This window comes from Arachis hypogaea, chromosome 4 (genome assembly GCF_003086295.3).
Source record: "Arachis hypogaea cultivar Tifrunner chromosome 4, arahy.Tifrunner.gnm2.J5K5, whole genome shotgun sequence".
NCBI lineage: Eukaryota > Viridiplantae > Streptophyta > Magnoliopsida > Fabales > Fabaceae > Arachis > Arachis hypogaea.
This window is the reverse complement of record NC_092039.1, coordinates 12,651,759-12,678,469: the sequence shown is the minus strand read 5'-3', so window position 1 is coordinate 12,678,469 and position 26,711 is coordinate 12,651,759. Positions and strand designations below refer to the sequence as shown.

At 33.1% G+C, this 26,711-nt stretch overlaps 6 protein-coding genes across 6 annotated transcripts; 3 read left to right on the top strand and 3 right to left on the bottom strand.

The window, feature by feature from the left end:
* Positions 1 to 342: 342 nt before the first annotated feature.
* On the bottom strand, positions 343 to 2,348 carry LOC112794663 (protein FAR-RED ELONGATED HYPOCOTYL 3-like). The gene is made up of 5 exons (XM_025836648.1): positions 2,197 to 2,348; positions 1,961 to 2,112; positions 669 to 1,603; positions 510 to 594; positions 343 to 359 (listed from the first exon to the last, which is right to left on the bottom strand). The coding sequence occupies exons 1-5, from the start codon at positions 2,346 to 2,348 to the stop codon at positions 343 to 345; spliced, it is 1,341 nt and encodes a 446-aa protein (XP_025692433.1).
* Positions 2,349 to 7,940: 5,592 nt separating this feature from the next.
* Positions 7,941 to 9,824, bottom strand: LOC112794661 (uncharacterized). The gene has a single exon (XM_025836647.1). The coding sequence runs from the start codon at positions 9,822 to 9,824 to the stop codon at positions 7,941 to 7,943; it is 1,884 nt and encodes a 627-aa protein (XP_025692432.1).
* A 2,254-nt stretch (positions 9,825 to 12,078) lies between these two features.
* On the top strand, positions 12,079 to 13,342 carry LOC112794660 (probable WRKY transcription factor 51). Its single transcript, XM_025836646.1, has 3 exons — positions 12,079 to 12,299; positions 12,804 to 12,983; positions 13,099 to 13,342. The coding sequence occupies exons 1-3, from the start codon at positions 12,079 to 12,081 to the stop codon at positions 13,340 to 13,342; spliced, it is 645 nt and encodes a 214-aa protein (XP_025692431.1).
* Positions 13,343 to 17,253: 3,911 nt separating this feature from the next.
* Positions 17,254 to 18,204, top strand: LOC112794210 (uncharacterized). The gene is made up of 2 exons (XM_025836318.3): positions 17,254 to 17,425; positions 17,532 to 18,204. Exons 1-2 carry the CDS (start codon positions 17,268 to 17,270, stop codon positions 18,178 to 18,180), a joined length of 807 nt encoding a protein of 268 aa, XP_025692103.3. The 5' UTR covers positions 17,254 to 17,267; the 3' UTR covers positions 18,181 to 18,204.
* A 4,052-nt stretch (positions 18,205 to 22,256) lies between these two features.
* On the bottom strand, positions 22,257 to 23,297 carry LOC112794659 (uncharacterized). Its single transcript, XM_029298100.2, has 2 exons — positions 22,538 to 23,297; positions 22,257 to 22,424 (listed from the first exon to the last, which is right to left on the bottom strand). The coding sequence occupies exons 1-2, from the start codon at positions 23,060 to 23,062 to the stop codon at positions 22,419 to 22,421; spliced, it is 531 nt and encodes a 176-aa protein (XP_029153933.1). The 5' UTR covers positions 23,063 to 23,297; the 3' UTR covers positions 22,257 to 22,418.
* Positions 23,298 to 25,471: 2,174 nt separating this feature from the next.
* LOC112794658 (cell wall / vacuolar inhibitor of fructosidase 1-like) lies at positions 25,472 to 26,047 on the top strand. Its single transcript, XM_025836645.1, has one exon. It carries the CDS (start codon positions 25,472 to 25,474, stop codon positions 26,045 to 26,047), a length of 576 nt encoding a protein of 191 aa, XP_025692430.1.
* The last annotated feature ends 664 nt before the right edge of the window (positions 26,048 to 26,711 follow it).

The following is a 26,711-nucleotide window of genomic DNA, read 5'->3' as shown; positions in this document are numbered from 1 at the left end:
CCTTGAACTCTGAACTCTGAACTTGAATGCTAAACCCTAAACCCTAAACCCTGAACCCTACCATAAACCCTAAACCCCTAAAACCCTGAACCCTAAATCCTAGACCCCTAAACCTTAAACCCTCAACCATGAATATGGTGAACCAAAATTAATACACGGGGCGAATCGAAAGTTTGAAATACACTAAACCCTGAACCCATAAACTCTAAACCCTAAAACCCTAAATCCTAAACCCTAAATCCTAAACCTTAAACCCTAAACCCTAAACCCTAAACCCTGAACTCTGAACTCTGAACAATGAACCAAAAAAAATTCTAATTATTCAACTTAGAATTTAATACACTAGACGAATAAAAAAACTGCATATATCAATATAGAATTTCACAAAAAAAGTGACTATTCATTAAAGACAATCAACATTCAGAAATTAAACATGCTATAACCATGGTGAACCGAAATTTACTCATGGGTGAACAAAAATTTACATTAATAAAAACTAAAACATGTACAATCCTCTCTTGGATAATTCATATCTAGTGTATTGTAAAGAGTTGAGCTTGACTGAATCGGTGATTCGGAGTCTAAAAGGTTCAACTACAAAAGACATAATTGTGTATTAGCAAAATGAACATTTGAACTTTAACTAATCAAAAGCAAGTCAATTTTACCTCGCTTGGAGATGTCTTTTTCTTTTTCTTCATGAGATTTGAGATCTTTTTTTCCAGGTTTGATCCAAGTCTGTTCTTGAGCCGACCTCTTGTTTTGACACGAGGTGGGCTTTGAAGGTCATTCACATTGCTTAATGTCGTTTCTTCGTGGGTTAACAAACTTTTTTCTTTGCTTCTCCCTTGATATTCTTCCATCTCCGCCATGACCTTGTCAAATGCTCGGTGCAAAATTCCGGTCAACTCTTCAGACTCAGATGCAAATTCACATATATTGTGTGACTGAAACACCAATTCGTCAAATCTCTTACTTCTTGGCTCCAGTAGAGGTTCATCTTGGCTGTTCTTAATGTGTGTATGCCTTCTCTTTATGTTCTTGCTCCAACGTTCCAATATGTATTTCGGTGCCACGTTATCCACTCGCTCAAAGCTTAGGACACTTAGGGAATGACGGCACAATATGTCCCTAAACTCAAACAGCAAGCAATGACACTTTACATCTCGTGATACTACGTCGTAGGTGACGACAAACTTATTGAATGTGGAGTTGGAAACCTGCTCTATTACTTCATATGTTATGAAACCTAGGGTGGAATGCATTGATCTTGTGATACATTTCACTTTACCTCTGAATTGAGTTTGAAATTCCTTGAACTTCTCATGGGTATATACATGCTGAAACTGTGCCTCTATTGTTGATTTTGATGTACACGGTATCACGGTATGAAAATCTGCAGCATCGAATTCTCTCTCTGCTTGCTCTCTGCTTGCTAGGCAATTGTCATATTGCTTCACAAATTGTCTCAAGGAGCTATTCCGTGTGATGAACTTGTTGAAAAATGAATGCATACTCTCAATCCTTTGCGTGCTTCTCATCCCAACCCAAAAGTGGTGATCCAAGTAAACCGGAATCCATATATGGCGATCATCGTATAGCTCTGCATACCAAATCGAAACTATAAGGTCTGGTGAATCGAAAATAGTGCATGCTTTGAGAAAAAAAGATATGAGCATAAAAAAATTGGAATTGAAATCTCAATTACCTGAAAGCCACTTGTTGCCTCCAAGGCCGTACTTTCTAAGAAAATCGATCCAGTTTCTATCAAATGCTTCTTTTGTGTACGAGTTCCAAACAACATGACTTATCTCTTGTTCAATTTTGTTGTGTCCCTTGTAGCCATTTTATTTGCTTGGAATCTTCTTCATAATGTACCAGATGCACCAGCGGTGAATTATTGTTGGCATGCACAGCTCAATTGCCCTTTGAATCGATGCGCATTGATCGGTAAGAATACCTTTTGGTGCCTTCCCTCCCATGCAACGTAGCCAATACTCAAATAGCCATTTAAATGATTGGATGTCCTCATTTTTCATTAGCGCGCATCCAAGAAGTGTCGACTGGCCGTGGTGATTCACGCCAACAAAAGAATCTAAAACCAAATTGTACCTGCATAAATAACAACCACAAGGTGGTGAACCGAAATATATACACTCACTGAACACCCAAAATATGTTTGAAAGAACTGAATACCTGTTTGTGTTATAGGTGGTGTCAAATAAAACCACGTCTCTGAAATAATCAAATGCAGCCCTGCTACTTGCATTAGCCCAGAATGCATGTTTAATGCAGTGATCGCCTTCAAGGTTGAGCTCAAAGAAGAAATTTTGGTTCTTCTCTTTCATTCTAACTAGGTACTTCCCAAATTCTTTGGCATCGTCTTCTTCAGAAATATTTCGTACTTCCCTTGTGATGTAATTCCTGACGTCTTTTTCTATAAAACCTAGTTCACGGTGGCTGCCACAAATGATTGGTAAGTTTTGCTTGGTCTGATTCCGGCTTCCTCGTGGGTTTCGATGGTGCGACACACGAACATGCTAAGCTCCCTGTGTTGTTTGAGCATCTCGGCCTGGTCTGCACAACAAGGATGTGAGTGATTCAAAACAACTTTGAAAATTGTCCAAAGACCAATATCCTTCATTATGTGTACGTAAATTCTGGCTAAACAATTTAACCCAACTGAAGGGTATGTCTTCAAAGTTGGAGATAGATTTCCACCTCCCCTCTCTGGAGCATACAATTAGTTTATTCTTAATTTTGTCTTCGTCCCAAGTCTTGTTTCTTATTTTGGTAGAAAAATCAACAAGTTTGGAATAATGTTTGTAGAACTTTCCAGCTTCTTCTAGTGTCTTAAAAATCATTCACACCTTTGGGACAAATTTTTCATCCACAACATAGCTGGTATGCATGGTGAACCGAAATCTTAATTACAGTGAAACAATTATATAGTACTTAGGGAACAAAACAGAATATATTCGTCTAATTTTTTTAGACTCATTTCTGCTTACCAAACCGAACACATGCACATGGTGAATCAACTCTTTAGTACTAACCAAACCAAAAAGTTACTCACAATTACTCACAGTTAGTCACAGTTACTCACACTCACAATTACATATTATCAATTCAATTCAATTCAATTCAGATATAGATCACATCAATCCATTCAATTCACTTCAAATAAAATTAGCAATTTCATTCCATTGAATTAGATTCAAAATTCAATAGTCCAAACCTCATCAAATTGATACGTTTCAGAAGAATTATCCAAATCTCACTCATTCAACTGATTTGAAGTTGATTCATTCATTGTTTCAATTCAGAAGTGCAGATCGAAGAAGAAAACAAAGAAGAAGATGAACGACGAAGGTAATTACGTTAAAGTCAATCCAAATCGATAATGCAGAGAAGAAAAACACGAATAAAGGAGAGCAATGAATTTAATTAGGTTGAAGAAGAAGAAGGTTATCGTTGTATGGAAAGGTTTACGTTGAGAAAGGTTGATCATGCAAAATAAGGATTAGGTTATATACGTTATATTAGGCGCGTGTACACAAACGAGTGTGTGGGGGGCGTGGAGTGGAAGGGACTTTGATAACATCTATCTAATTTTTACATGGATGTAGAGCTTTTCTGTAAAAAAATTAGCTAACTTATATCTCAAAAAAATATGTTAAGAGTATAATAATAAAAAATTTTAAATTTTTAATATATTTAATATGTTAAAAAGGTAAAAATAATTCAACAATTTTTTATTAAACCTTTTTTTATGATATTTTAAAATGTGCTCTTATAGTATAGGCTAACAAAATTCTTAAAATATTTTAATACAAATTTTAATAGGTATTTTTTTTAAATATGGAGGTATTAAATATAATTTTTTAATGGAATACATATATATTTATATATATGTACTTTCATACATTTTTTTAAATATTAGTGGAGCATTTGCGCCCACCACGTATAAAGTATAAACTAGATCTGTTCTTGCTTTTAGGTGCGATGATAAATTCAAAAATTTTAAGTCGTAAAGATAAACATGTAATATATAAAAATAACAAAAAAAATAGGGTAAAAAACTGAAATGAGCCAAGGAGAGCTCAAATTTACCTAAATCAGCCAAATGAAAAATCAATACATGAATCAACCAGGACGAATTTCTATATAATTCGAATCAATATGATTCGAATTTGATTTGAACGTAGTTCGAATCAATATGATTCGAATTACTAGGAATGCCCAAAACTAATGAAGTTCGAAACAACTTGTTTCGAATTAGAACTATAGAATTCGAATTAAGTTAATTCGAATTACTAGGAGAAGCGAATGTTAGAGGAGTTCGAATCAATTCGATTCGAATTAGGTGAAAACGGGCTTGCATAGTAATTCGAATCAAGTTGATTCGAATTACAAGGAAATCGGCTATAAAAGGAGTTCGAACCAAGTTCATTCGATTCACTTTCTCATTCTCCAACCCCACCAAATCCCAGAGAAAAAGACCAGCGTTCAGTACGAGCTTGACCAGAGCGGCTATTTCTGTCGATGGGGGACGATCCGGGAAGGCTTTATCGTCTGGATGGAGTAGCTCATATCGCCGGTGTTATCAACGACGAGGTTAGTGGTTTATGAAAGCGGTTTATGATAATGGTATTTGTTAATGGTTTTTTAGAATGGTTTATGTTACTGTTAGTGGTTTAGGATAGTGGTTTAGGAACGTAGTGTAGGGTAGTGGTTTTTGTTGATGGTTTTTGTTAATGGTTTTGTTTTAGCGGTTTATTGTAAATGGTTTTTGGATAGTGGTTTAGGAAATTAGTGTAGGGTAGTGGTATTTGTTGATGGTTTTTGTTAATGATTTTGTTTTAGCGGTTTATTGTTGATGGTTTTTGTTAATGGTATTTGGTAATGGTTTATTGTTGATGGTTTTTGTTAATGGTTTTTGTGAATGGTTTTGTTTTAGCGGTTTATTGTTAATGGTTTTAGATGATGGTTTTTGTTAATGGTTTTTGTTAATAGTTTTTGTTAATGGTTTATTGTTGATGGTTTTTGTTAATGGTTTTTGTGAATGGTTTTGTTTTAGCGGTTTATTGTTAATGGTTTTAGTTGATGGTTTTTGTTAATGGTTTTTGTTAATAGTTTTTGTTAGCGGTTTACCGTTGATGGTTTTTGTTATTGGTTTTGTGAATGGTTTTGTTAATGGTTTTTCTTATGTTAGTGGTTTGTGCATCTGTTCTGATTATGCGTTTTATGTAATGGGCAGCCTCGTCGTTGCATATCCAGTGTTAGGCGGCAACAGGGGATGCGTCTTGATGAGAGGTATGTCCCGTACTTGCAGATGGCGGGACTTTACCATCTTGCGAGACTCAACGACAGATGGTTCCGACTAGACGAGCCCCTAGTCAGCGCATTCGTCGAGAGGTGGCGGCCTGAGACGCACACCTTCCACATGCCGTTTGGAGAGTGCACTATCACGCTTCAGGACGTCGCATACCAGCTGGGGTTGCCAGTCGACGGAGATTATGTTAGTGGTTGCCTTACGGACTTCCACATTTACATTGAGGGTGGGCGACCTGCTTGGCAGTGGTTCCAGGAGTTGCTCGGTGTTTTACCGCCGGAGAACCAGGTGCAGAAATTCGCAGTCAACTGCACCTGGTTTCAGGAGACATTTGGGGAGTGTCCAGATGGGGCAGATGAGGAGACGGTTAGGCGATTTGCCCGGGCGTACATCATGATGTTACTGGGTACGCAGCTGTTTGCCGACAAGTCCGGCAATCGTATACACATCAGATGGCTACCATATGTTGCTCGGCTTGAGGAGATGGGTCGCTATAGTTGGGCGTCGGCGGCACTAGCATGGCTGTACAGGTGCATGTGCCGAGTCGCCAACAGACATGTGGTTAAGTTAGCTGGCCCGTTACAGTTACTACAGTCGTGGATTTTCTGGCGGTTTCCTACACTTAGACCATCTGGGTACGATGAGATCAGCTGGCCCCTTGCATCGAGGTACCGTTATTGTTTTGTAGTACATATTCTTCTTGTTCTTATTTTGTAATTATCCCCTATATTCTTCTGTTATATTCTTCTGTTTTCTTGTACGCAGATGGTCTGGTTACAACCCTGGGATTAGCAACAAGGGACCTCGGGTACAGATGGCTCGCATGCAGATCGACTTGCTACAGCCTCGGCAGGTATGTAAGCAGAACTTCTCCGTATCTAACGTCAGTGTTTCACTTTATATCACTTAACTGAAAGTACAAATGATTTGATTTTGATTTTTGCAGTTTGTATGGATGCCGTATAGCGGAGTGGACGTCATCCAGGTTGTTCATCCTGAGGTGTTGGAGCCTCGCCATACGATGTTGTGGCGATGCAGGACGGCCCTGATTTATTTTGCGGTTGTCGAGTGGCATCAGGTTGACAGAGTTTTACCTCAGTTTGGGGGCGTTCAGCCCATACCGTCTCCCGCCCTGAACATCGACTTCCTGATGTCGAAGGACGGGAGAGGAGGTGACCGTTGGTTCCCGGCACAGTACCCCGATTGGCATCTTTACTGGCAGGAGCGTGCTGATTATATTCTACAGTTTGACATCGTGCCCGACCCTGGTCCGTCACATGAGTTCTTGACATGGTGGTATCAGCACGGGAAGAGGTTTTTATCGCCGGAGATGTTATTGGGGGATCCGAGAGGTGTTCCTATTCCAGATGAGGCGACGCAGAGGGGTGCTGGCCGACTTCCAGACATGGACCGGGTAGAGGATGTTCCTGACAGACGTCGCATTGAGAGGAGAGCACGAGTTGGGACACGTCGTAGCCAGCGTGAGTGGAACTGGGTAGATCAGGCTATGGATGCCGGAGATGACCCAGTTAGGGGTGTGGGGAGAGGTCGTGGTCGAGGAGGCAGGAGGAGGGTGGGTGCTGCTAGACATGGTGCGCAGATGCCTGGGGGAGGTGATGTTGCGGGAGTTCCTAGGGCACCTCAGGGCGGGCATGATGGTGGGTTCCCTGGAGCCGGTATGGGAGACCCCACGAGTCACATTGATGCTGGGCTTGGTGGTGGAGGTCTTGGAGATTACTTCGTAGGTGTTCCCAGTGATGATCATACCCTTCAGGATAGTACTCCATGGGTTAGTCCTGGTTCGATGTTTGGAGACTTACTTGCTAGTGATGGCATTGTGCACGAGTTTGGTGGACCACATTTCCTTGAGGATATCCGGACCATCATGCAGGAGGATGAGGCTGCTTCCGGACGGGTTCATACGACAGGGACACAGGCACCACTAGACGTTGATCTGAATGAGCCTGCCACGGTAGTTCCAGCGCATCCTTTTGCCATGGGTGGGACCCCAGCATCGGCACAGAGTATTGGCTCACACTCCGTTGCCGGCCCGTCCTCATCCAGACTCGTCCATGTACCGCCTACGACCCCGAGACAGCCAGTACCTGATGACAGCGACGAGTCGATTGAAGATGAGGAGCCACTTATTCGTAGGGGCTACCGGACACGGGTGCCACGCCGTTGCGGCAGTGGATCGCACCTGTTTAGATGATTGATGGATATTGGTTTACATCTTGTTGTCTTTTTTATATTTTGTACTTCATTGGTTTGTTATAGTTGTTATGATATGTACTTTCTTATTATGTTATTTGAGTTTATGTTATGAAGTCTCATTTACGTCGATGTATTATACTTTTATGTTATGATTTATAGTTTCATGTTACCTTATTCGTTATCCTTTTACCGCGGTATTATATTGTTTGTTCTAGTTATAAATTTCAATGATGTAAAAGACTTTAAACAGAAATATTTGCTACCAGTATCAAGTTTCATTAAACAAACGAAGCAAAGTTGTTCCATACAAATAGTAATTCATTAAAAGTTATAAAGAAATACAGGACAAGTGCTACTACAATAACAAAGAAACACATACATAGCAAATCGCCTACTGATTACTAGCAGTCCCGCTTGGGCCTGCGGCTTGTGGACAACTACGCCTGGTGTGTCCTGGCTGCCTGCAGAGGCCACATCTCTTTGGCCGGTTCGGATCTGCTTCATCCATGTTGGTTCGAATTCTTGTGGATCTAGGACGACCCTCCCTCGCACGCCTCATACTCGGATCCGGTATAACTGTAGGCCCGGCATAAGGTGGCCAGAAACCCTCCGGTATGGGAGGGGCAAATACCATCTGATAGACGCCGAAAACGGAGCTAAGCCGGTATACCTCGTGCACGTAAGGCTGCCATGTAAGCCGTGAATAAGCACAGCATGCCAGTGCATGCGGACAGGGAAAATGAAGTGCTTGGAAGTATCCACAATCACAGGTCTTAGACCCTAATGAGACCCTGTACGTACCAAGAGAGAATGAGCCTGTCGGAGTCGTCTCAGCAACAGTGTACTCCGAGTTGTCTCTGTCGTAAAGAGTAACCGTGAAATGCCGGGCTGTTCTCAGGTTGGCCTCGATACACTTTACTAGGTATTGACTGAATTGTTGTCCAGTACCCATCTGAGCCTCGGCCTCCCTCCCCTTACGGACAAATAGCTCAGCAAGCCTTCCGTATGTGGCCTTCACCAGGGAGCATACAGGGAGGTTTCTAACCCCCTTCAGGATTGAGTTGACACACTCCGAAATATTGGTCGTCATGTGCCCGAATCTCCGACCCTCATCACAGTGCTGTGTCCACAACGACTTCTCGATTCGGTTCGCCCAGTCACACATTGCCGGATTCTCAGAGCGCAGAATGTCAAACCAGTAGTCGAACTCCACCTCGGTCTTGGCATATGCGGCGTTAACAAGAAGCCTCCGGGCATCTTTTCCCTTGAAGGTCAAGGCAAAATTCGCTGCAACGTGTCGAATGCAGAAAGCCCGGTACGCAGCAGGCGGTAGCCATCCCCCATCCGGAGCCTCGAGGGCTGCCTTTATGCCGTTGTGCCTATCTGAAATAACTAACAGACCCGGCTGAGGTGTCACGTGCTCACGGAGGTGGGAAAGAAAGAAAGACCACGACTCAGCATTCTCACCCTCAACTAGTGCAAATGCCACGGGTAGGATGTTCGAGTTTCCGTCTTGTGCAATGGCGACTAGCAGTGTTCCCCCATACTTCCCATATAAATGGGTGCCATCAATACTCACCAAAGGCTTGCAATGACGGAATGCCTGGATACAAGGGGGGAAAGTCCAGAACAGCCTATGAAAATAAACCTGAGAATCGTCAAGCTGTCCCCCAACTCGAACAGGGCAAGTCCTGAGGACGGCTACAGTGCCAGGCATCGTCAGCTGTACTCCTAAAACCCACCTAGGGAGCTCGTTGTACGACTCCTCCCAGTCCCCATATATCACGGCAACGGCCTTCTGCTTCGCCATCCATACCCTCCTGTACGTAGGCCTGAACCCAAAGTGTGCGGCCGTGGCATTTTGGAGCACCTTGATGTTCACACCTGCATCAGCCCTAACCATCGGCATAACGAAGGTGGATATGACATGGTAGTCCAGACTCCTATGGTCGCTGGAGATGGAGCTGGCAAGACATGTATGCGGTCCATTGTATCGCTTCACTTCCCAGATACCCTTCCGCTGTCGGAGACTCAACCGAATTAGCCATGTGCACCCATTCCCAAACTCAGAACACTTTTCCACATATCTGCGATAGTCAGACTCAACGACCTTGTACTGGACCCCTCGACGGATACTGTACGTCTTCACACTCAACAGCGCCTCATCTTTATCTTGAAATTGTTGGCCAACCTGGAACTCGTTCATACCGGCAGACCCCTCGGTATCTCTAGCACCAAATCCTGAGGCCTGCAGATCATTATCGTCTTGCCGCATGGAATGCGGTAGAAAAACTTCTTCACCCTTTTAACGCCTTCAAGACCCAGCTTCTCCAGCACAGAGCTAACAAGTGCATCGTAGGTGGTTGTCGGCGTCACGATAATACATAGGGGATCCTTATCAGTGAACTTAACGCCGGACCGGGTTTTTCTCTTAACGGACCCTCTGTAATGTACCAGAACTAGGAAACTCTCCTCACTAGCCATCTCCCCTCTTTGTTGAGAGCAACATGAGTTCACACCTTATATATATAGCCCTGGCTCGCACTATATATATATAATTCGAATCTATATGTTTCGAATTATCTAATGTCACCACCTAGCCTAGTAATTCGAATCAACTTGATTCGAATTACTTAACAATGTGCCTTCATAGTAATTCGAATTAACTTAATTCGAATTCTATAGTTGTAATTCGAAACAACTTGTTTCGAACTTCATTGATTTTGGGCGTTCCTAGTAATTCGAATCATATTGATTCGAATTACGTTCAAATCAAATTCGAATCATATTGATTCGAATTATATAGTAATTCGTCCTGGTTGATTCATGTACTGATTTTTCATTTGGCTGATTTAGGTAAATTTGAGCTCTACTTGGCTCATTTCAGTTTTTTACCCAAAAAAATATATAAACATATCAAAAGTATATAGAAATAAATAATATAAAAATATTAAATATTAAACAATTTTGTATTTAGCTATTTATTCATTATTAATAATGATATATTAATAAATAATTAATAAAGTAGTAATTAATTCAAAGTTTATAAATTAAATGTATATAATAATAATAATAATAATAATAATAATAATAATAATAATAATAATAATAATAAAGTTAAGTAAAAAAACTTCAGAATATAAACTTCAACTAAATAAATTTGTTAATTTATAATGCTATAGTAGTATTTTGTTTTTTAAAATTAATTTAATATATACTTTTGTTTTATACTTTTAGATATAAATTAAAGTTTAACTTTGATATATTGACGGTGTAAAATATTTTATACAATTGTTTAGTTACTTTATACTTTATATTTTTGAATAATTATTCACACAATCAATATAATAAACAATTATTTTTTATGACATAACATTATAAAATTAGATGCACGTATAAATTTATTTTACATTAATAATATGTTAAAATTTAGTTCTAAAAATTTATATATAAAATTAGCTAACTTGTATCCTAAGAGAATATGTTATAAGTATAATAATAATAAATTATAAATTCTTAGTATATTTGTTAGGTTGAAAATGTAAAAAAAAAAATTCAATAATTTTTTGTCAAACCTTTTTTTATGGTGTTTTTAAAATGTGCCCTTATAATATAGGTTAGCAAAATCTTTAAAATAGTTTGACCTAAAATTTAATAAATAATTTTGTAATATGAGAGTAAATATAACTTTTTAATGGGGTATATATATATATATATATATATATATATATATATATATATATATACTTTCATATATTTGTTCCCACAAATTATGTTAGTGTAAAAAATATTAAAATTAATTAAATATTTTTTTGACTTTTAAATAACGATAAAAAAATTATACTATTTGAGCTATCATCCGTTACCAATTTAAGTAGATCTTTGACCGTATATGTTTTGAGGGAAATATTTCTGTAATTTTAATATTTTTAACATAAAAAATATCATTATAAAATTAAAAAAGTATAAAAATATAATTAAAAAAATACAAAAACCAAATTAAAAATTTAATAAAATAATAGAAACTAATAACAAAGTAATTAAATAAAAAACAATTGATTTTATTCAAAAATTAACTTTCTTTTTAGCTAATAATAATTGACCAATAAGAATAATAAATGAGAAATACTATAAAATAAATTTAAAAAATTATTAATTAAGTACTCGCTTAACAAAATAGTGCCTAATTTTTTTTTATCATATTTCGGTTTTTGATGATCTAAGATCAAACATCTTATTACAATAACAACAAATATTATAAAGGAATAAAAGTTATATTTACCGGCGTATTTCATGTATTTCGGTTTAGTGAGCTCATCTCTGTATATTTTTTCTTAACTAGTAGATTAATAAGAGATAATTGTAATTAAGAGGCACACATTCCAAAAAAATAAAAATTATTAAAAATTTGAAGAAAAAGCGTGAGAAATGTGAGTACGTAGTTTGTGTTGCTCATGATAAATAGTAGTATATACAAAGGATAAATTCACATCAATAGTAAAAAAAAAAAAAAAAAAAAAAAACCTTTAATGGAAGGAAAGAATAAACCACCACCACAAATCTTTTCACCGCCATTTTCATTGTCTATATCCACCACTACAATCAATGATCTCAGCTTTCTCAACGATGATACGTTTTTTAAAAAGCTACTTACTGATTTAGTAAAAGAGGGAGATTTTGGTTCTCTTCCTTCTCTACCTCCAGACACAATTGTTCTAGAATCTTTTGAAACAGTTGCACAATCACAAAGGTCATCTTTTTTTTAATCCCATCTAATCCTGATGTCGCTGTTAGTAACAACAATAATAGCGATAGAATTGTTGGAATTAAACGTCCAGCAGAATCTATTGCCGGTGACAGTAGAAATGAAAGTCTAAGAAGTCATGAATCTGATGATGAAAAAAATAATATTATAACTAGGTAAGACAAAAAAAATTAATAGTAACAGTGCTGAAAATAAATAAATAATATAATTAAATGATCATTATTTTCTCATTTACTTTTTTTTAATGGTCTATTTTGTTCAGTTGTGGTTTAATTTTTATTTGGAATTTTCTCACCAGTTTTATTTATTATTAATTATAACAAATATTTATTTTAAAAAAAATCAAATAATAAAAAAAACAAAACAGGAACGCTAAGACAATTAATCAATTACAGAAAAGGATGCATGCGGTGCGTGAAAAATGAGAAATAGAAACACAAAATACGGAAATTTCTACACTAATATCTTTCTTTTTCTCTGTTTCTTTAGGCTGAAACTGAGACCATCTACAATGACATCGATTGCAGCAACCACGAGGATAAATAGAAGGAGCGAAAATAATCTTTCGAAATTTGCTTGTTTGACAGAGAGTGAATCAGACAACCTTAGATATGGCTATAAATGGCGCAAGTACGGTAAAAAAACCGTGAGAAACAGCCCTTACCCAAGGTGATAATATAAACATAGTATCATAGTAGCCAAAGCTGCGATGGTGATTTAAAATATTAAATAAAAACATGAATAAATTTTATCTCTTATAATATAAATGTGACTTCTTTTGCAGGAACTATTATCATTGCACAGCAATTGGTTGCAATGTGAAGAGGAGAGTGGAGCGGTGGTTAGATGATCCCACCCATGTATTAACCACCTATGAGGGTCTACACCTTCATGATTTGCCACCGATCTCCTCTACTCTTTTGAAGTCCTTCGGCTTCTACAACAACTGCACCACTGGCCCCAAACCTCACAGAGGCAACTGTAGCTGTCGATATAAAATGGTAAATCGAGGTGATAATCACCTTTGAATAATTTGACGATAGCCACTTATTAAAAAAAATTATTAATCTAATAATATGAATACTTATTCATTTATCATTTTATAAATTTTTTATTTATTTAAAAACATATACAAAATAAAATCACATATACATTGGAAAACAATTAGGATCGATTTTTTAAGGCCAACAATTAGCTAACATTCTTTTTTTGTTCTTTAAATTTTCTTTTCTTGCTTTTAATATTTAGTCATATACATTATGGGTACACAAAAATCAATCATCACGTATAAAAAAATATGTATTTAATGTCTTATAAAAAATTTATTACACTATTATAAATAAATTTTGTTATTCGTTTATTATATTTTTATGGAAAAAATTTAAGAATTCACATAATTTATTATTTTTTGTCAGTATTTTTAGTTATTTGTTCAATTTCTTTAGTGTAGCAATTTAACAATATACTTTTAGATAATGACACAGATCAAAAACTTTTTTCGTGAGAACAAATATTCAGCACATAAAGACATATCAAAATATATAAAAATAAATAACATAAAAATATTAAATATTAAATATTTTTTATTTATTCATTATCAATATTAATATATTAATAAGTAATAACATATAATAATAATTCAACTTTAATATATTAATTCAAATTTTTATAAATTAAATACATATAGCAATAATAACGTTGAGTAAAAAGAAGTCAAGGATATAAACTTTAAACTAAATAAATTCATTAATTTATAATGCTATAGTATATATTTTTTTAATAATGCTACACATATAATTATTTTTGTTAACTAAATCCAACTAAATTAGTTCGATATAACAAAAATTAATTATGGTTAGCATTATTTTAAATCTTATTATTTAATTTGGTTGGACTTGATTTATAAAAAAATTTAGATATGTAGTATTATTTTTTTATTATTAAAATCTAATATATTTTTTTATCTTATATTTTTAGATACAAATTAGTGTTTAATTTAAATATACTGCTGGTGTAAAATATTTTATACAATTATTCAATTATGTCTATGTTTTTGGATGAACATTCATTCGATTAATATAAAAGACTACAAGAGTAGTTATTTTTTATGACATAATATCATTATACACGTCATTTTACGCTGATAATGTATTAAAATTTAGTTCTAAAAATTAATATATATATATATATATAATATAAAAAAATAACTAACTTATATCTCAAGAAAACATGTTAAAAATATAATAATAAAAAACTTTTAAAATTTTAATATATTTAATATGTTAAAAAGATAAATAAAAATTCAATAATTTTTTATCAAACTTTTTTTATGATATTTTAAAATGTGCTCTTATAACATAGGCTAACAAAATTCTTAAAATATTTTGATACAAACTTTAATAGGTATTTTTTGAAATATAGAGTTATTAAATATATTTTTTTTAACTGAGACACATATATTTTTATATATATATATATTTTCATACATCTTCTCAAAATGTTAGTGGGGTATTTGTCCTCACAACCTAGCTATAAACTAGATCAGTCCTGCTTTAATTCTTAGGTTCTTAGGTGCAGGACGAATCCAAAAATTTTAAATCATAGAAGCAAACATGTAACAAAAAAAATCGTATAAACTTATCAAAGCATACAAAAATAAATAGCATAAAAATATTAAATATTAAATAATTTTTTATTTATTTATTATTAATATTGATATATTAATAAGTAATAAAGTAATAACTAATTCAAATTTTATAAATTAAATAATAATAATAAAAATAAAAATAAATTTGAGTAAAGAAAACTTCAGAATATAAACTTCAACTAAATAAATTCGTTAATTTATAATGCTACAGTAATATTTTGTTTTTTTTAATTAATTTAATATATTTTTTTATTTTATATTTTTAAATATAAATTAAAGTTTAATTTTAATATATTTATAGTGTAAAATATTTTATACAATTATTTAATTATGTATTCTGTCGGATAATCATTCACGTACAGATTAATATAATAGATAATTAATTTGTATAATATGACATTACCAAATTAGATGCATGGATAAATTTATTTTATATTAATAATATATTAAAATTTAATTTTAAAAGTTAATATATATATATATATATATATATATATAAAATTAACTAACTTTTATCTTAAGAGAATATGTTATAAGTATAATAATAAAAAATTTTAAAATTTTTAATATATTTAATACGTTAAAAATGTAAAAAAAAGAATTCAATAACTTTTGGTCAAACCTTTTTTTATGGTGTTTTTAAAATGTGCTCTTATGATATAGATTAACAAAATCTTTAAAATATTTTGACACAAAATTTCATAAATAATTTTGGAATATGAGAGTAAATATAACTTTTTAATGGGATATATATATATATATATATATATATATATATATATACACTTTCGTATATTTTTTTAAAAGGTCACTGGGAGTACTTTTTTTACAAATTATTTTTAGTGTAAAAAATAATAAAGTTAATTAAATATTTTTTTATTTTTAGATGAAAATTAAAATATTATATTATTTGAGTGATAATTCGTTGACAATCTAATTAGATCTTTCACGGTATGAATTTTGAGAGAAATTAAAAAAATTATATTAAATATTTAATAAAATTATAGAAACTAACTGAGTAATTAAATAAAAAATAATTAATTTAATTAATAATAATCGACCACAAGAATAATAAAAAATATTATAAAAATAAATTAAAAAATTTTATTAATTAAGTACTCGTTTAAAGAAATAGTACCTAATTTTTTTTATCGTATTTCAGTTTTTGAAGATCTAAGATCAAACATAATCGCTTTTATTACAATAACAACAAATATTATAAAAGATATTTACCATCGTATTTCATGTATTTCTGTTTAGTGAGCTCATCTCTGTGCGTTTTTTTTAACTACTAAATTAATAAGAGACAATTGTAATTAAGAGGCACACATCCTAAAAAAACAAAAAATAAAAAATTGAAGAAAAAGCGTTAGAAATATGAGTACATAGTTTGTGTTGTTCATGATAAATAGTAGTACATACAAAGCTTAAATTCAAGTAAAAAAAGGAAAAAACTTTAATGGAAGAAAAAAATACACCACCACTTCTTCCACCTCTACCATCACCGCCACAAATTTTTTCACCGCCATCACCACCATTTTCATTGTCTATACCCACTACTACTATCAATGATCTCAGCTTTCTCAATGATGATACGTTTTTTGAAAAGCCACTTATTGATTTAGTAAAAGAAGGAGACTTTGGTCCTTCTTTGTATGAGTGGTTAGGCATCGCCCATGAGGATGCTCCACCAGTTAAAAGACCAGTAAAGCATCCTCTTTGTTCTTTTCCTCCGGCCGCAATTGTTCTAGAATCTTCTAAAACAGTTGAACAATCACAAAACTCATCCTTTTCCTTAATCGCATCCAATCTTGACGTCGCTGTTGGTAACAACAATAATTGCAATAGAGTTTCCGGGATTAAACGTCCAGCAAAATCTGTTGTCGGTGACGGTGGAAATCAAAGTCTGAGAAGTGATGATGAACCTGGTGATGAAAAAATTAATATTATAACTAGGTAAGACAAAAAAAATTAATAGTAATAGTGCTGAAAATAAGTAAACAATATAATTAAATGATCATTATTTTCTCATTTACTTTTTTTAATTGTCTATTTTGTTCAGTTGTAGTTTAGTTTTTATTTTGAATTTTCTCACCACTTTTATTTATTATTATAACAAATATTTATTTAAAAAATCAAATAATAAAAAAGAACGAAACAGGGACACTAAGACAATTAGTCAATTACAGAAAGGGTGCATGCGGTGGGTGAAGAATGAGAAATAGAAACACAGAATACGAAAATTTCTGCACTAATATATCTTTCTTTTTCTCTGTTTCTTTAGGCTGAAACTGAGCCCATCTACAATGACATCGATTGCAGCTACCATGAAGATAAATAGAAGGAGCGAAAATAATCTTCCAAAACTTGCTTTCTTGACGGAGAGTGAATCAGACAACCTTGAAGATGGTTATAGATGGCGCAAGTACGGTCGAAAAACCGTGAGAAACAGCCCTTATCCAAGGTGATAATATAAACATAGTACCACATTTGCCATGGTGATTTAAAATATTAAATAAAAACATGAATAATTTTTATCTCTGATAATACAAATGTGACTTCTTTTGCAGGAACTACTATCGTTGCACAACAATTGGTTGCAATGTGAAGAAGAGAGTAGAGCGGTGGTTAGATGATCCCACCCATGTATTAACCACCTATGAGGGTCTACACCTTCATGCTTTGCCACCGATCCCCCCTACTCCTTTTAAGTCCTTCAGCCTCTACAAAAACTGTACCACTGGCCCCAAACCTGACGGAGGCAGCTGTAGCTGTCGATGTAAATGTGCAGTCACAGTTGCAGGTGCAGGTGCAGATGCAGGGGAACAAAATCGTGCTAATAACGCTATTACTAGTGTTCATCTTAGAACTGTCAGTGGTGGTAGCGGTGTTAATGACGGTGGCTCGCAGCGCATTGTGGCAGGTGAAAATGAATTTAATTATAACAAACACATGCAGAATGTAGAAAAAGCAATTACACCAATACTGTTACAGAACTTCAAGTTAATTGCTCCACAGACTTTCTTGAATAATGCTACTCCCATGACTGTTACTAATAATGGTCATTACCAATCATCACTGATGAGTAGTGTTCATCATGGTAACAATCATCGTCAAGATTGTTTTGGTGCTGGATCTTCAAATGGTGGTGCCGAGGATTCGTTTAGGAAGAAGAGCACTGGTACCGGGCTGCTTGAAGATATTGTTAATTTCTCATGAATAGCATCTCATGGTCATCATTATCATCAATCAAGCTCTCTGTAGGTGAAGAAATTATAATGAGTAATTCTCAGATATTCTCAAAATAAAGAAGAATAAATAAAATAGTTTGCTATGTTGATATACATAATTTGACATTTTAGCCTCTATTTTAATAAAATAAAACACTAAAAAAAAAATTCATAAAAAATAAGTATTCACATAGTTTTTACTTTTTATATAAAAGCTAAAATGTCAAGTTATATATATCTAACATATAGTTTTTATTTTTTTTTTATATTTTGGGAATATTTAAGAAATTTTCTCTGGTATGTTAGTGTTTATGTGGGAACAATCAAATTAATTCATTAATTACTGTCAGTTTTATTTGAGTTTTTAATATAAAAATGTGATGTTTTCAAACCAATTGGATTGCTTAGAAAGATTTCTGGTTTCTTTAGTTTCCTCTTTTGACTTATAGAGAAAGGCATTATAGTAGTTTTGTTAATTTACTTTCTGTAAGTTTTATTTTCTTTCTATCTATAAAATACAATGAGACATTAATAATTATAATTAGTTTTTTTTTTAATATCTATCTTTTCTTTTTATGTTCTTTTTTCTTTATGAATGTAATTTTATAGTGGCCAATAATCTTCCTTAACTTTTCCAATACTTACTAGGGAAAGAGAAATCAATTTATGTAAATTCTTACTTATTTGAAACTACCACTAGAAGGAGTCTTTCTCAATGGAAAGTATGAATAATGTAAAAGATGCTCAAGAATCTAGTAGCGACAAGAGGGTCATACAAAACGAAGGTGGAAAAAAATTCAATCATAAAGTGTACGTGGATTGCTAACAGGAGGATAACAGCAAATGAAAGCTTATTTTAATAAAACTTTTATGAGTTATGTGTATGTGAGGATTGGTTTAATTTGTATATAGGCTTTTGTTATATGTCTTAGTGGTTGAGGTTTTGAAGTGTGGTGTGATTCACAAAAATTTGTGATTTGTAGCTAGTCCTTGATAGTAATAGTAAAGGAAATTGACTATAAGTCAAATAAGACCTATTTATCTTATTTGAGTCAAGACTGGTAAGGACAATCTAAAAAAGATGATGAAGATTGAAAGTTTTCCCCATCTCTTATTGAGTTGAAACGGTGCATGAGACAGAAAAAATGCACTTAAATTATTGAGACCAAATTATTATTTATTTTAGTTGGTGTTTCACTGCAATTATATAATATATTTTGTGATAGTGACTACTGTAACAACAATATAGATGTGGTCAGCAATTTAAACACTCTCTGCACTATATATGTCATGAACTAGCCTGGATTTGAACTCTTTACATATATCTATACCCATTTCTATCAATATTCAGTTCATTTCAGAGAGATTTTTATTAGTTTTTAGGTAGGAGTGTGTAGTAGTCAGGCTACATATCATAGGTGTGTTTGTATTTGTTTTAAAAATGTTATTTTACACGTTAATTTTTTTTTTATATAGTTGAAAAAATTTTAAGACTTATTTTAATGAAACATATTTTATAAAATTCATATAAATATGTGAAAAATTATTCAGTCAAAAAATTAAATATCGAAATAAATGCACCCTATAATCAAGGTGCTATAAATTTAAGCAGTTTTGGATTTTTCGGGGATTTTGGGGGGAGGGGTGGGGTTGGGGAGCTATATTTTCAAATTTTAGATAATGAGATTTAAATAAGTTGATCTTAAATATCAAATATTATAAGATAAACAATTTTCTTCACCATTTTGGTAATTTTAGTACATGATAGCAATTTTTCAAATAAAATTTAAATAAAATGGATTATCTTAAAAAGATTCAAACATAGATTGGTTCTTATATAACTAATTATGCAAATAAAGCACTAACAAAAAATCTCTAAAAGACTAGAATCACCAGTGAAGCATGATTTAGGCTCACAAATTAAATAATTAATGAGTCATAGAATTAATCTTTAAATACATGAGTTGCAAGGCTGTTAGTTATATATAATTTGCAGCAGTTGCTAATTTTCCCATTAGATCTATCTAATTGTTGTTTCTTTCTGATTTGCATGTTTTTTGGTGTAGGAGTTTTGTTTGAATTATTATAAACGTAGCAGAGATGTCATCTAATATCAACCACAACATTGGAAGGTGTGGAGTGGAAGGAAAATATTATATATAAAAGGGTTAGGGCTTTCCATTTACACTTTCATCTTCTTTTTTAGTTTTTTTTATATTTTATAAGGAAAAAAATCAAAGCACAAAATAAAATTTTGTTATTTTAACTTTTTTTTTCATAAAATTATAAAAAAATACGAAGAATACAAAAATAGTGGAAGATGACAAAATTATGTTTTCTGTTTTAATTTAACTCAAACCAAATAGACTCATTTTCAATGTAATTAGCTTCGCTTAAATTATTGTATAACTGTGATTGTATTCTTCTAATATCTTCTAATGTTTTATTTTTCCATTCACAAGGTCGTTTAATTTTCAAGGTGAAATGATATTTTTCTCCAACAAATTTTGTAATTGAAATAATTGAAACCATTTTCTTTCTCTCCAAGTCATAAATATCGAATTGAATTTATAATAAAAAAAAATGCATGTAATTGGCTATATATGTGTTTGAAGATCCATAAATCTTTATTTCGACAATGATTATTAATTAGTTTTAAGTTTTTGTACACAAGAAGTTCTTGATATAGCTGGAACTGAGGACGAAGAGGATGTGGATTTGAAATTTATAACAAAGATAAGGTTTTGTAGAAAATTTCGTATGAAACCCTCTCTATATATGTATCTCTTAATTTCTATATATGCTATTTGTATAGCCCTGTTCATATTAGAAAGTTCCTTCCATAAGACGGTTGATATCTATATAGCATTAAAGCTCTGAATTATATATATCACAATTATATTGTTGCATGGTTCCCAATTGGAATGCAATAAGTTCAGGAACTAATGAATATTAAATAGCATGTATGTACATGGTAGAGAGCAAATGTCATTATTGGTAAGGGTTATTACTTTGACTCTGTCACCTTATGATGTGATCACAAAGTAAGATACCATATACATAATATTTCAATACTACAAACAGTGATATTTAGTATGTGAATCTATCTATCTAAGTATCTATCATCATCATTATTGTCAAAGCCAAGCTTGGACATCCAAAGCTATCAACGATTCATGGCACACCACCAATCCCTTTCTGCAAGATAGAATCAAATATCTCTCTGCAAATACTAAACATATATGCTGCACCAATATATATTTGTCAAATTCTTAAGGTAGGAATGCCTAGCTACTCCTATGCTAACAAAAGAATTAGTGTGGTTCAACTTAAAAAATCTATGTTAAACTAACAAAGATTCAAAATTAAGTGACAACTTAATTCAAATATCTAATAAAGTCATAACAAAGTAATAATACTCCAATCAAATGTCAAATTTCAAATGCATGTTAAATATCTCTCGGTACTAAATTAATTGGTGCATGCTAAACTTTCACTATTAAGTAACTAAAAAAACAAAGCTCACAAATAATAACATAGAGGGAAGCTAATGATGGATTGAGCATGAAGCAGATTACATTGCTTCTGCCTTCAATAATGGCTATTATTTATAGAGGCTAAAAACCCAAGAAGCCAATCTCCATACCTTGCATCTCAGCGTAGTTTGATTGGTGATTCAACTCTGTATAGATAGTGTGATAATAATATTTATGTTCCTGTAGCAGTGAATGTAAAGTGAAAAGAGTAGTAGACTACCAAATAAGTAAGGCTTCCTCATATGGTTTGTTTCTCCAACTAGCTGATTCTAATCTTTTACCTTTCTTAAAAAGTTATTATCTCTGCTCTCTGTACAATATGTCTTCTGTGTTCACAATGTTGGAATTTGGAAATCGCATGCAGTATCTAAATCTCTCTATTCCTTTGTCTGATGATCATCTTTTAATTTTATCTTTTTATGTGCATGATTCAATATTTTTCTATTATTTTAGATGGATGCATGATTCAATAATTCAACAATAAGTTAAAATAAGGCCCAATGTGGTAATCTCTTCTATAGTCTAAAAGTTAAAAACATAGTATTATTCACATTAATCCCAAATCAAAGTTACGTGTCTAGGATTAAGTACACATTTCATTCAATTAATATTCATTATCGTAGTCATATCTTCATCTTCATCATCATCGGTGAAAACCTCTTCTCCGTCACATGATTCTTCATCCATCGAGCTAATCCTGTTGATGCACGAGAAAAAAAAGACGGAAGGGGAAGGAAAATGTAAATGGAAATAAACAAGTAAACAAAAAGAAATCATCAATTGCAGAGTCAAAGTCAAATCACAGTTTACCCTGAAATTCCAAACTTTGCAATCCCTAGCGATGAGGAAAGCACAATGAGCGTCGACGGTCGCATACTCAACCTGTTCATGGCTCAGAAACTCTTCGTCCCAATCGCTGATGCCGATCTCTTTCCTCTGCTCCACTTCAAAGCCGAGACACTCCTCCACAATCGTGTTAACCGAAGCGCGCTTCAGGTTCCAGCCGCCGTCGGTCTCCGTGCACAACCTCAGATCCACAGGGTCCGTACGCATCCTGAGGCCGAGCCAGGAGTTCTCCAGTTTCCGGCGATCCGAAGGTTCCAGAACCCGGCGAACGTCACGCGGTGGTCCAAAAGGAAGCCGCGGAGGTTCCGCGGCGCAGCGTTGGCATGCGCCAGCTGGAAGATTAAGCAGCGGCAGCCGACGCAGAGCTGCAAGGTGTCGGCCGGAGGATGACGTTCCGCGGCGCAGGGAGTCCACTGGACGCCGAGGCCGACGACGAGGCGGCTGGTACGGAGGAAATGGCGATGGAGGAAGAGCGTGGTGGAGATCCATTTTCTGACGACGGAGGCGGTGGAGGTGACCGTGACGCTGACGTGGATGGTACCTTGGTTGAGGGAGACGGAGTAGGTGAAGCCGTTAGGATGACGCATAACGGGCAGAGTGTGGAGTTGAAATGTGAAGCGGAGAAGGAAGGTAGTGGAAGCGTGCTTTGGAAGGAATGGAAGTTTGTTATTTCAATTGTGTGCGCTGTGAGACTCGAGTGAAGACTCATATCATACCTTCATCTGCATTGCACACACTGCATGTTTTACTTTAAACGGAAATGTGTAATAATAAAAAAATTAGAATTTATTAAATAAAGTTAGTTTTATTTTTTTTTATTTTTTTTTTTTTTGGTCTCTTTAGTCTTTACTATTATCATTAGTTTAAATTATTTTCAAAAAGTATAAATTTACTGGTATGGCAACTTATTATATAGATCAACCATCAAATAATCTTGTGACTTGTGAGTTGCAATATGAATTATTATTCGTATATTATTGCAATTTAAATTATTTAAAGACAACGTATCATTGTCTTTAAAATAAATAAAATCGTTTTTTTGCCGTACAACCGTTTTCTTTTACAGTCAAGGACTCAAGGTATTCAAATTTCAAACAGAAGGTAAACTGTAAACATACATCTTGCTTTGCAATTTTATACTATCCTAATCCTAAAGAATTGTTGAGACACTTTCTAAGTTTTAACTACTCCGCAATAAATTCTTATTATTTTGCCACTAATTGTAAGAGAATTATAATAGGTAAATGAATGGTAATATACTAATATACGATTAACTTCGGTTTCTACTTTCTAGATACTTTATATCTCTTCTAGAGACGTGAAGCAAAATTGTGTTCTTAATTCTTATTTGATCTCTCCTTATTGTTGATTATATTCAAATACATTCCACATATATATTTTGAATTAACATCTATAAAATCAAGTCTCTCAGAAAAAAAATCCATAAAATCACAAATCATAGATCAATTCCTCAATTGCCAATTTTTTCATTAGATATATTTAATTGTGAAGGTTTATTAAATGTTTATAATTCACGATGGAAGTAATAAAATAATAATTTATTATCTATTCTGTCATTAAATTTTTATTAAAGTAATATAAATCAAATATAACTACATGATATAATCGTTATATATAGAAATACGTATTTAACATCTCATAAAATTTTTTATCATACTATTAAGCAAATTTGAATATTGAATTATTGCATATTTGATTATTCTATTATGATAGATAGAGTTTATTATTGTAAAGATTGGTTATCTAATTTATATATACAAATATATAATTACTAAAATAATAGCTATTTTATATTAGTATACATGAAATGTTTTTTTGTCAAAAATATCTTATCAATCCAGCTTTATTTTGTATTTCTTAATTATTGTTGGAAAATTTTGATAATTTTAGATATAATAAGTGTAATTATAAATATGAAAAAAAAAATTAGAAATGTTAAAATACATGAGATAATTTTGAATTATTGTCTTCCTAATTATTGGATGCACATTGTTGTATTTTAATAAATCACATCGTTATATGTAATATATAATTTATTGAAAATTTTAAATAGCAATTATTTTACAAAACAAAAAATGTACAATTGACCAAGTATAAATGTTAAGAAGTCCAAATTCGTACTTTCAATCAAGTTATAATATTTAACCACTAAATTAGAGTAGTTTCACATATTATTATTATTATTATTATTATTATTATTATTATTATTATAAAACTAAACAAATACTACATATTTATAATTCATAATAATTTTAATATTTTAATTTTGACTTAATAATAAATTATAGTAATACACTCAAAAAGTTAAGAAGCAGTCCACCAAATACGTTAATGGCTGTTTGAACGTCAGTAAGTACTAATTTTTTAATTAACTAAATTTGTTAATTTTTTATTGTAAATATTTTTTACTATCAACTTTTGAAGAGTTTAGAGAGTTTAGAATATAAGCTCTAGAATTTGAGATTTAAAGTTTATAGTTTAAAATTTAGAATAAAAAAATAAATTTAAATAATATAATTGGCTAATATTAATTAAAAAATTAACTCCCTAATTAAAGTGATAATAAATCCAGGGATAACATTTAATAAAAAGAATCAAAGAGAAATTTGAGAATTTAATTCAATGATAAAATAATTTTGAGAATAGAATAGATTAATCCACAAATTGCAAAGGAAAAGAAAACCAAAGAAGAAACATTGTGAACCACAACTCTTTTGAGGACAGGCGAGTACAAAGGCAAGCCTCAAAATAATTGTCACGAAAAAGAAATAGACCTTTGCTTCATTCAATCTCTATAGCACAATAAACTAGCTATATAGTTATTCCATTATCCTCCTATTGTGTTATTTAATCATCAATAATTCTCTGTGGAAGAAGATGAAACTCTCAACATTTTCAACCATCATTGCACTTCACTTTGCAATTTCATGTTTATTCTTGATCCAACCAATCCAATCCACCATCCCAAAACCAGGCTTGTTAGAAACCGTATGCCGAAATACACCCCATCACTACCTTTGCGTTTTCATTCTAAAATCACATTTGCAACCCCTGCAACTTCGATCCGGCGTCGACGTTGCAGGGTTTGCTCGCATAGCCCTAGAGGTCGTCGCGGCTAACGCATCAGCCACGATAGACCGCATTAAGGAGATTCAAAAGCAATCTGAGGACAAGAAACTCAAAACTAGCTTGGAAAGTTGCATAGTCTCTTATACCAAGATTGTGAACGTGCTTTTGCCACAAGCTCTTAAATGCATGGACAAAGGTGACTATAGTTGTGCCAACCGCAATGCGTTAATTGCTGGAACCCTAGCTGGTTCATGTGAGAAAAAATGCAAGGAGAGCTCTAGTGCAGTCATGACAGATACCAATATTTATATGCAAAATATATGTAGCATAGCTGTGTCCATTATTACAACAATGCCTCAATCTGTGCACCAAACTTTGGCATAGATTTCACTTTGCAGTTTTTCTTTTTGGCGTTGGCTTATAGAAGATTCTTATGAGTTTGGATTTTTATTTGTTCATAACTTTTGGGCGGTAGCTTCATTTATAGGTCTTGGACGACCAATATTCTTCGATTTTTGTAGAGTTTTTTATATTTTTATTTGTATTGTGATCATGGTTAATAACTTGTACATAAATTTAATGTAAAAAAAAATTGTACATAAAGTTTGCATTAGACGTGGTTGAGGCCTTGGGCACAATGGATATTCATAGTAACCACATTACGTTCGAAACTTAGTTAAAATCAAGTATCGGATAAAAATTCTTAAAATGTTATGTGCCTAAATAAACAATGTGAATAAATTTGTTATTTTGTAATGATTAAAATTGGAGGCTGTCTAACCCATAAAAAAGAGAAGTTCTATGGTGGTATAGAAAGTAGTGATTAAGAGTGACCAAGAGTTGACTAGCCTATAAGAAGAGCACATGTGGTGATTCCATGAGTTAAAGACGAATTTAAGATGCTCTAACTCTCTGGAGGTCTACTGTGCTCCTATGTTCCAACTCTGTCAAGTATCAAGTTTTTTTGTGAAAATTTTTCCAAAGAATACAAGAAAGGTGATTATGCCACTCTGCCAAAATGCTTCTTATTATAATATAGACAAATTAT

Bases quoted from the DNA above. Each gene is read 5' to 3' on its own strand.
- LOC112794660 (XM_025836646.1), top strand. From the start codon at position 12,079: ATGGAAGGAAAGAATAAACCACCACCACAAATCTTTTCACCGCCATTT. The intron at 12,300-12,803 runs GTCATCTTTTTT...CTGTTTCTTTAG, and splicing joins ACAGTTGCACAATCACAAAG to GCTGAAACTGAGACCATCTA. The intron at 12,984-13,098 runs GTGATAATATAA...CTTCTTTTGCAG, and splicing joins AGAAACAGCCCTTACCCAAG to GAACTATTATCATTGCACAG.
- LOC112794661 (XM_025836647.1), bottom strand. From the start codon at position 9,824: ATGCGGCAAGACGATAATGATCTGCAGGCCTCAGGATTTGGTGCTAGA.
- LOC112794210 (XM_025836318.3), top strand. From the start codon at position 17,268: ATGACATCGATTGCAGCTACCATGAAGATAAATAGAAGGAGCGAAAAT. The intron at 17,426-17,531 runs GTGATAATATAA...CTTCTTTTGCAG, and splicing joins AGAAACAGCCCTTATCCAAG to GAACTACTATCGTTGCACAA.
- LOC112794659 (XM_029298100.2), bottom strand. From the start codon at position 23,062: ATGGATCTCCACCACGCTCTTCCTCCATCGCCATTTCCTCCGTACCAG.
- LOC112794658 (XM_025836645.1), top strand. From the start codon at position 25,472: ATGAAACTCTCAACATTTTCAACCATCATTGCACTTCACTTTGCAATT.
- LOC112794663 (XM_025836648.1), bottom strand. From the start codon at position 2,348: ATGAAAGAGAAGAACCAAAATTTCTTCTTTGAGCTCAACCTTGAAGGC. The intron at 2,113-2,196 runs GTATTCAGTTCT...TTATTTATGCAG, and splicing joins ACCACCTATAACACAAACAG to GTACAATTTGGTTTTAGATT. The intron at 1,604-1,960 runs GTATTCTTACCG...TTTGGTATGCAG, and splicing joins GGGAGGGAAGGCACCAAAAG to AGCTATACGATGATCGCCAT.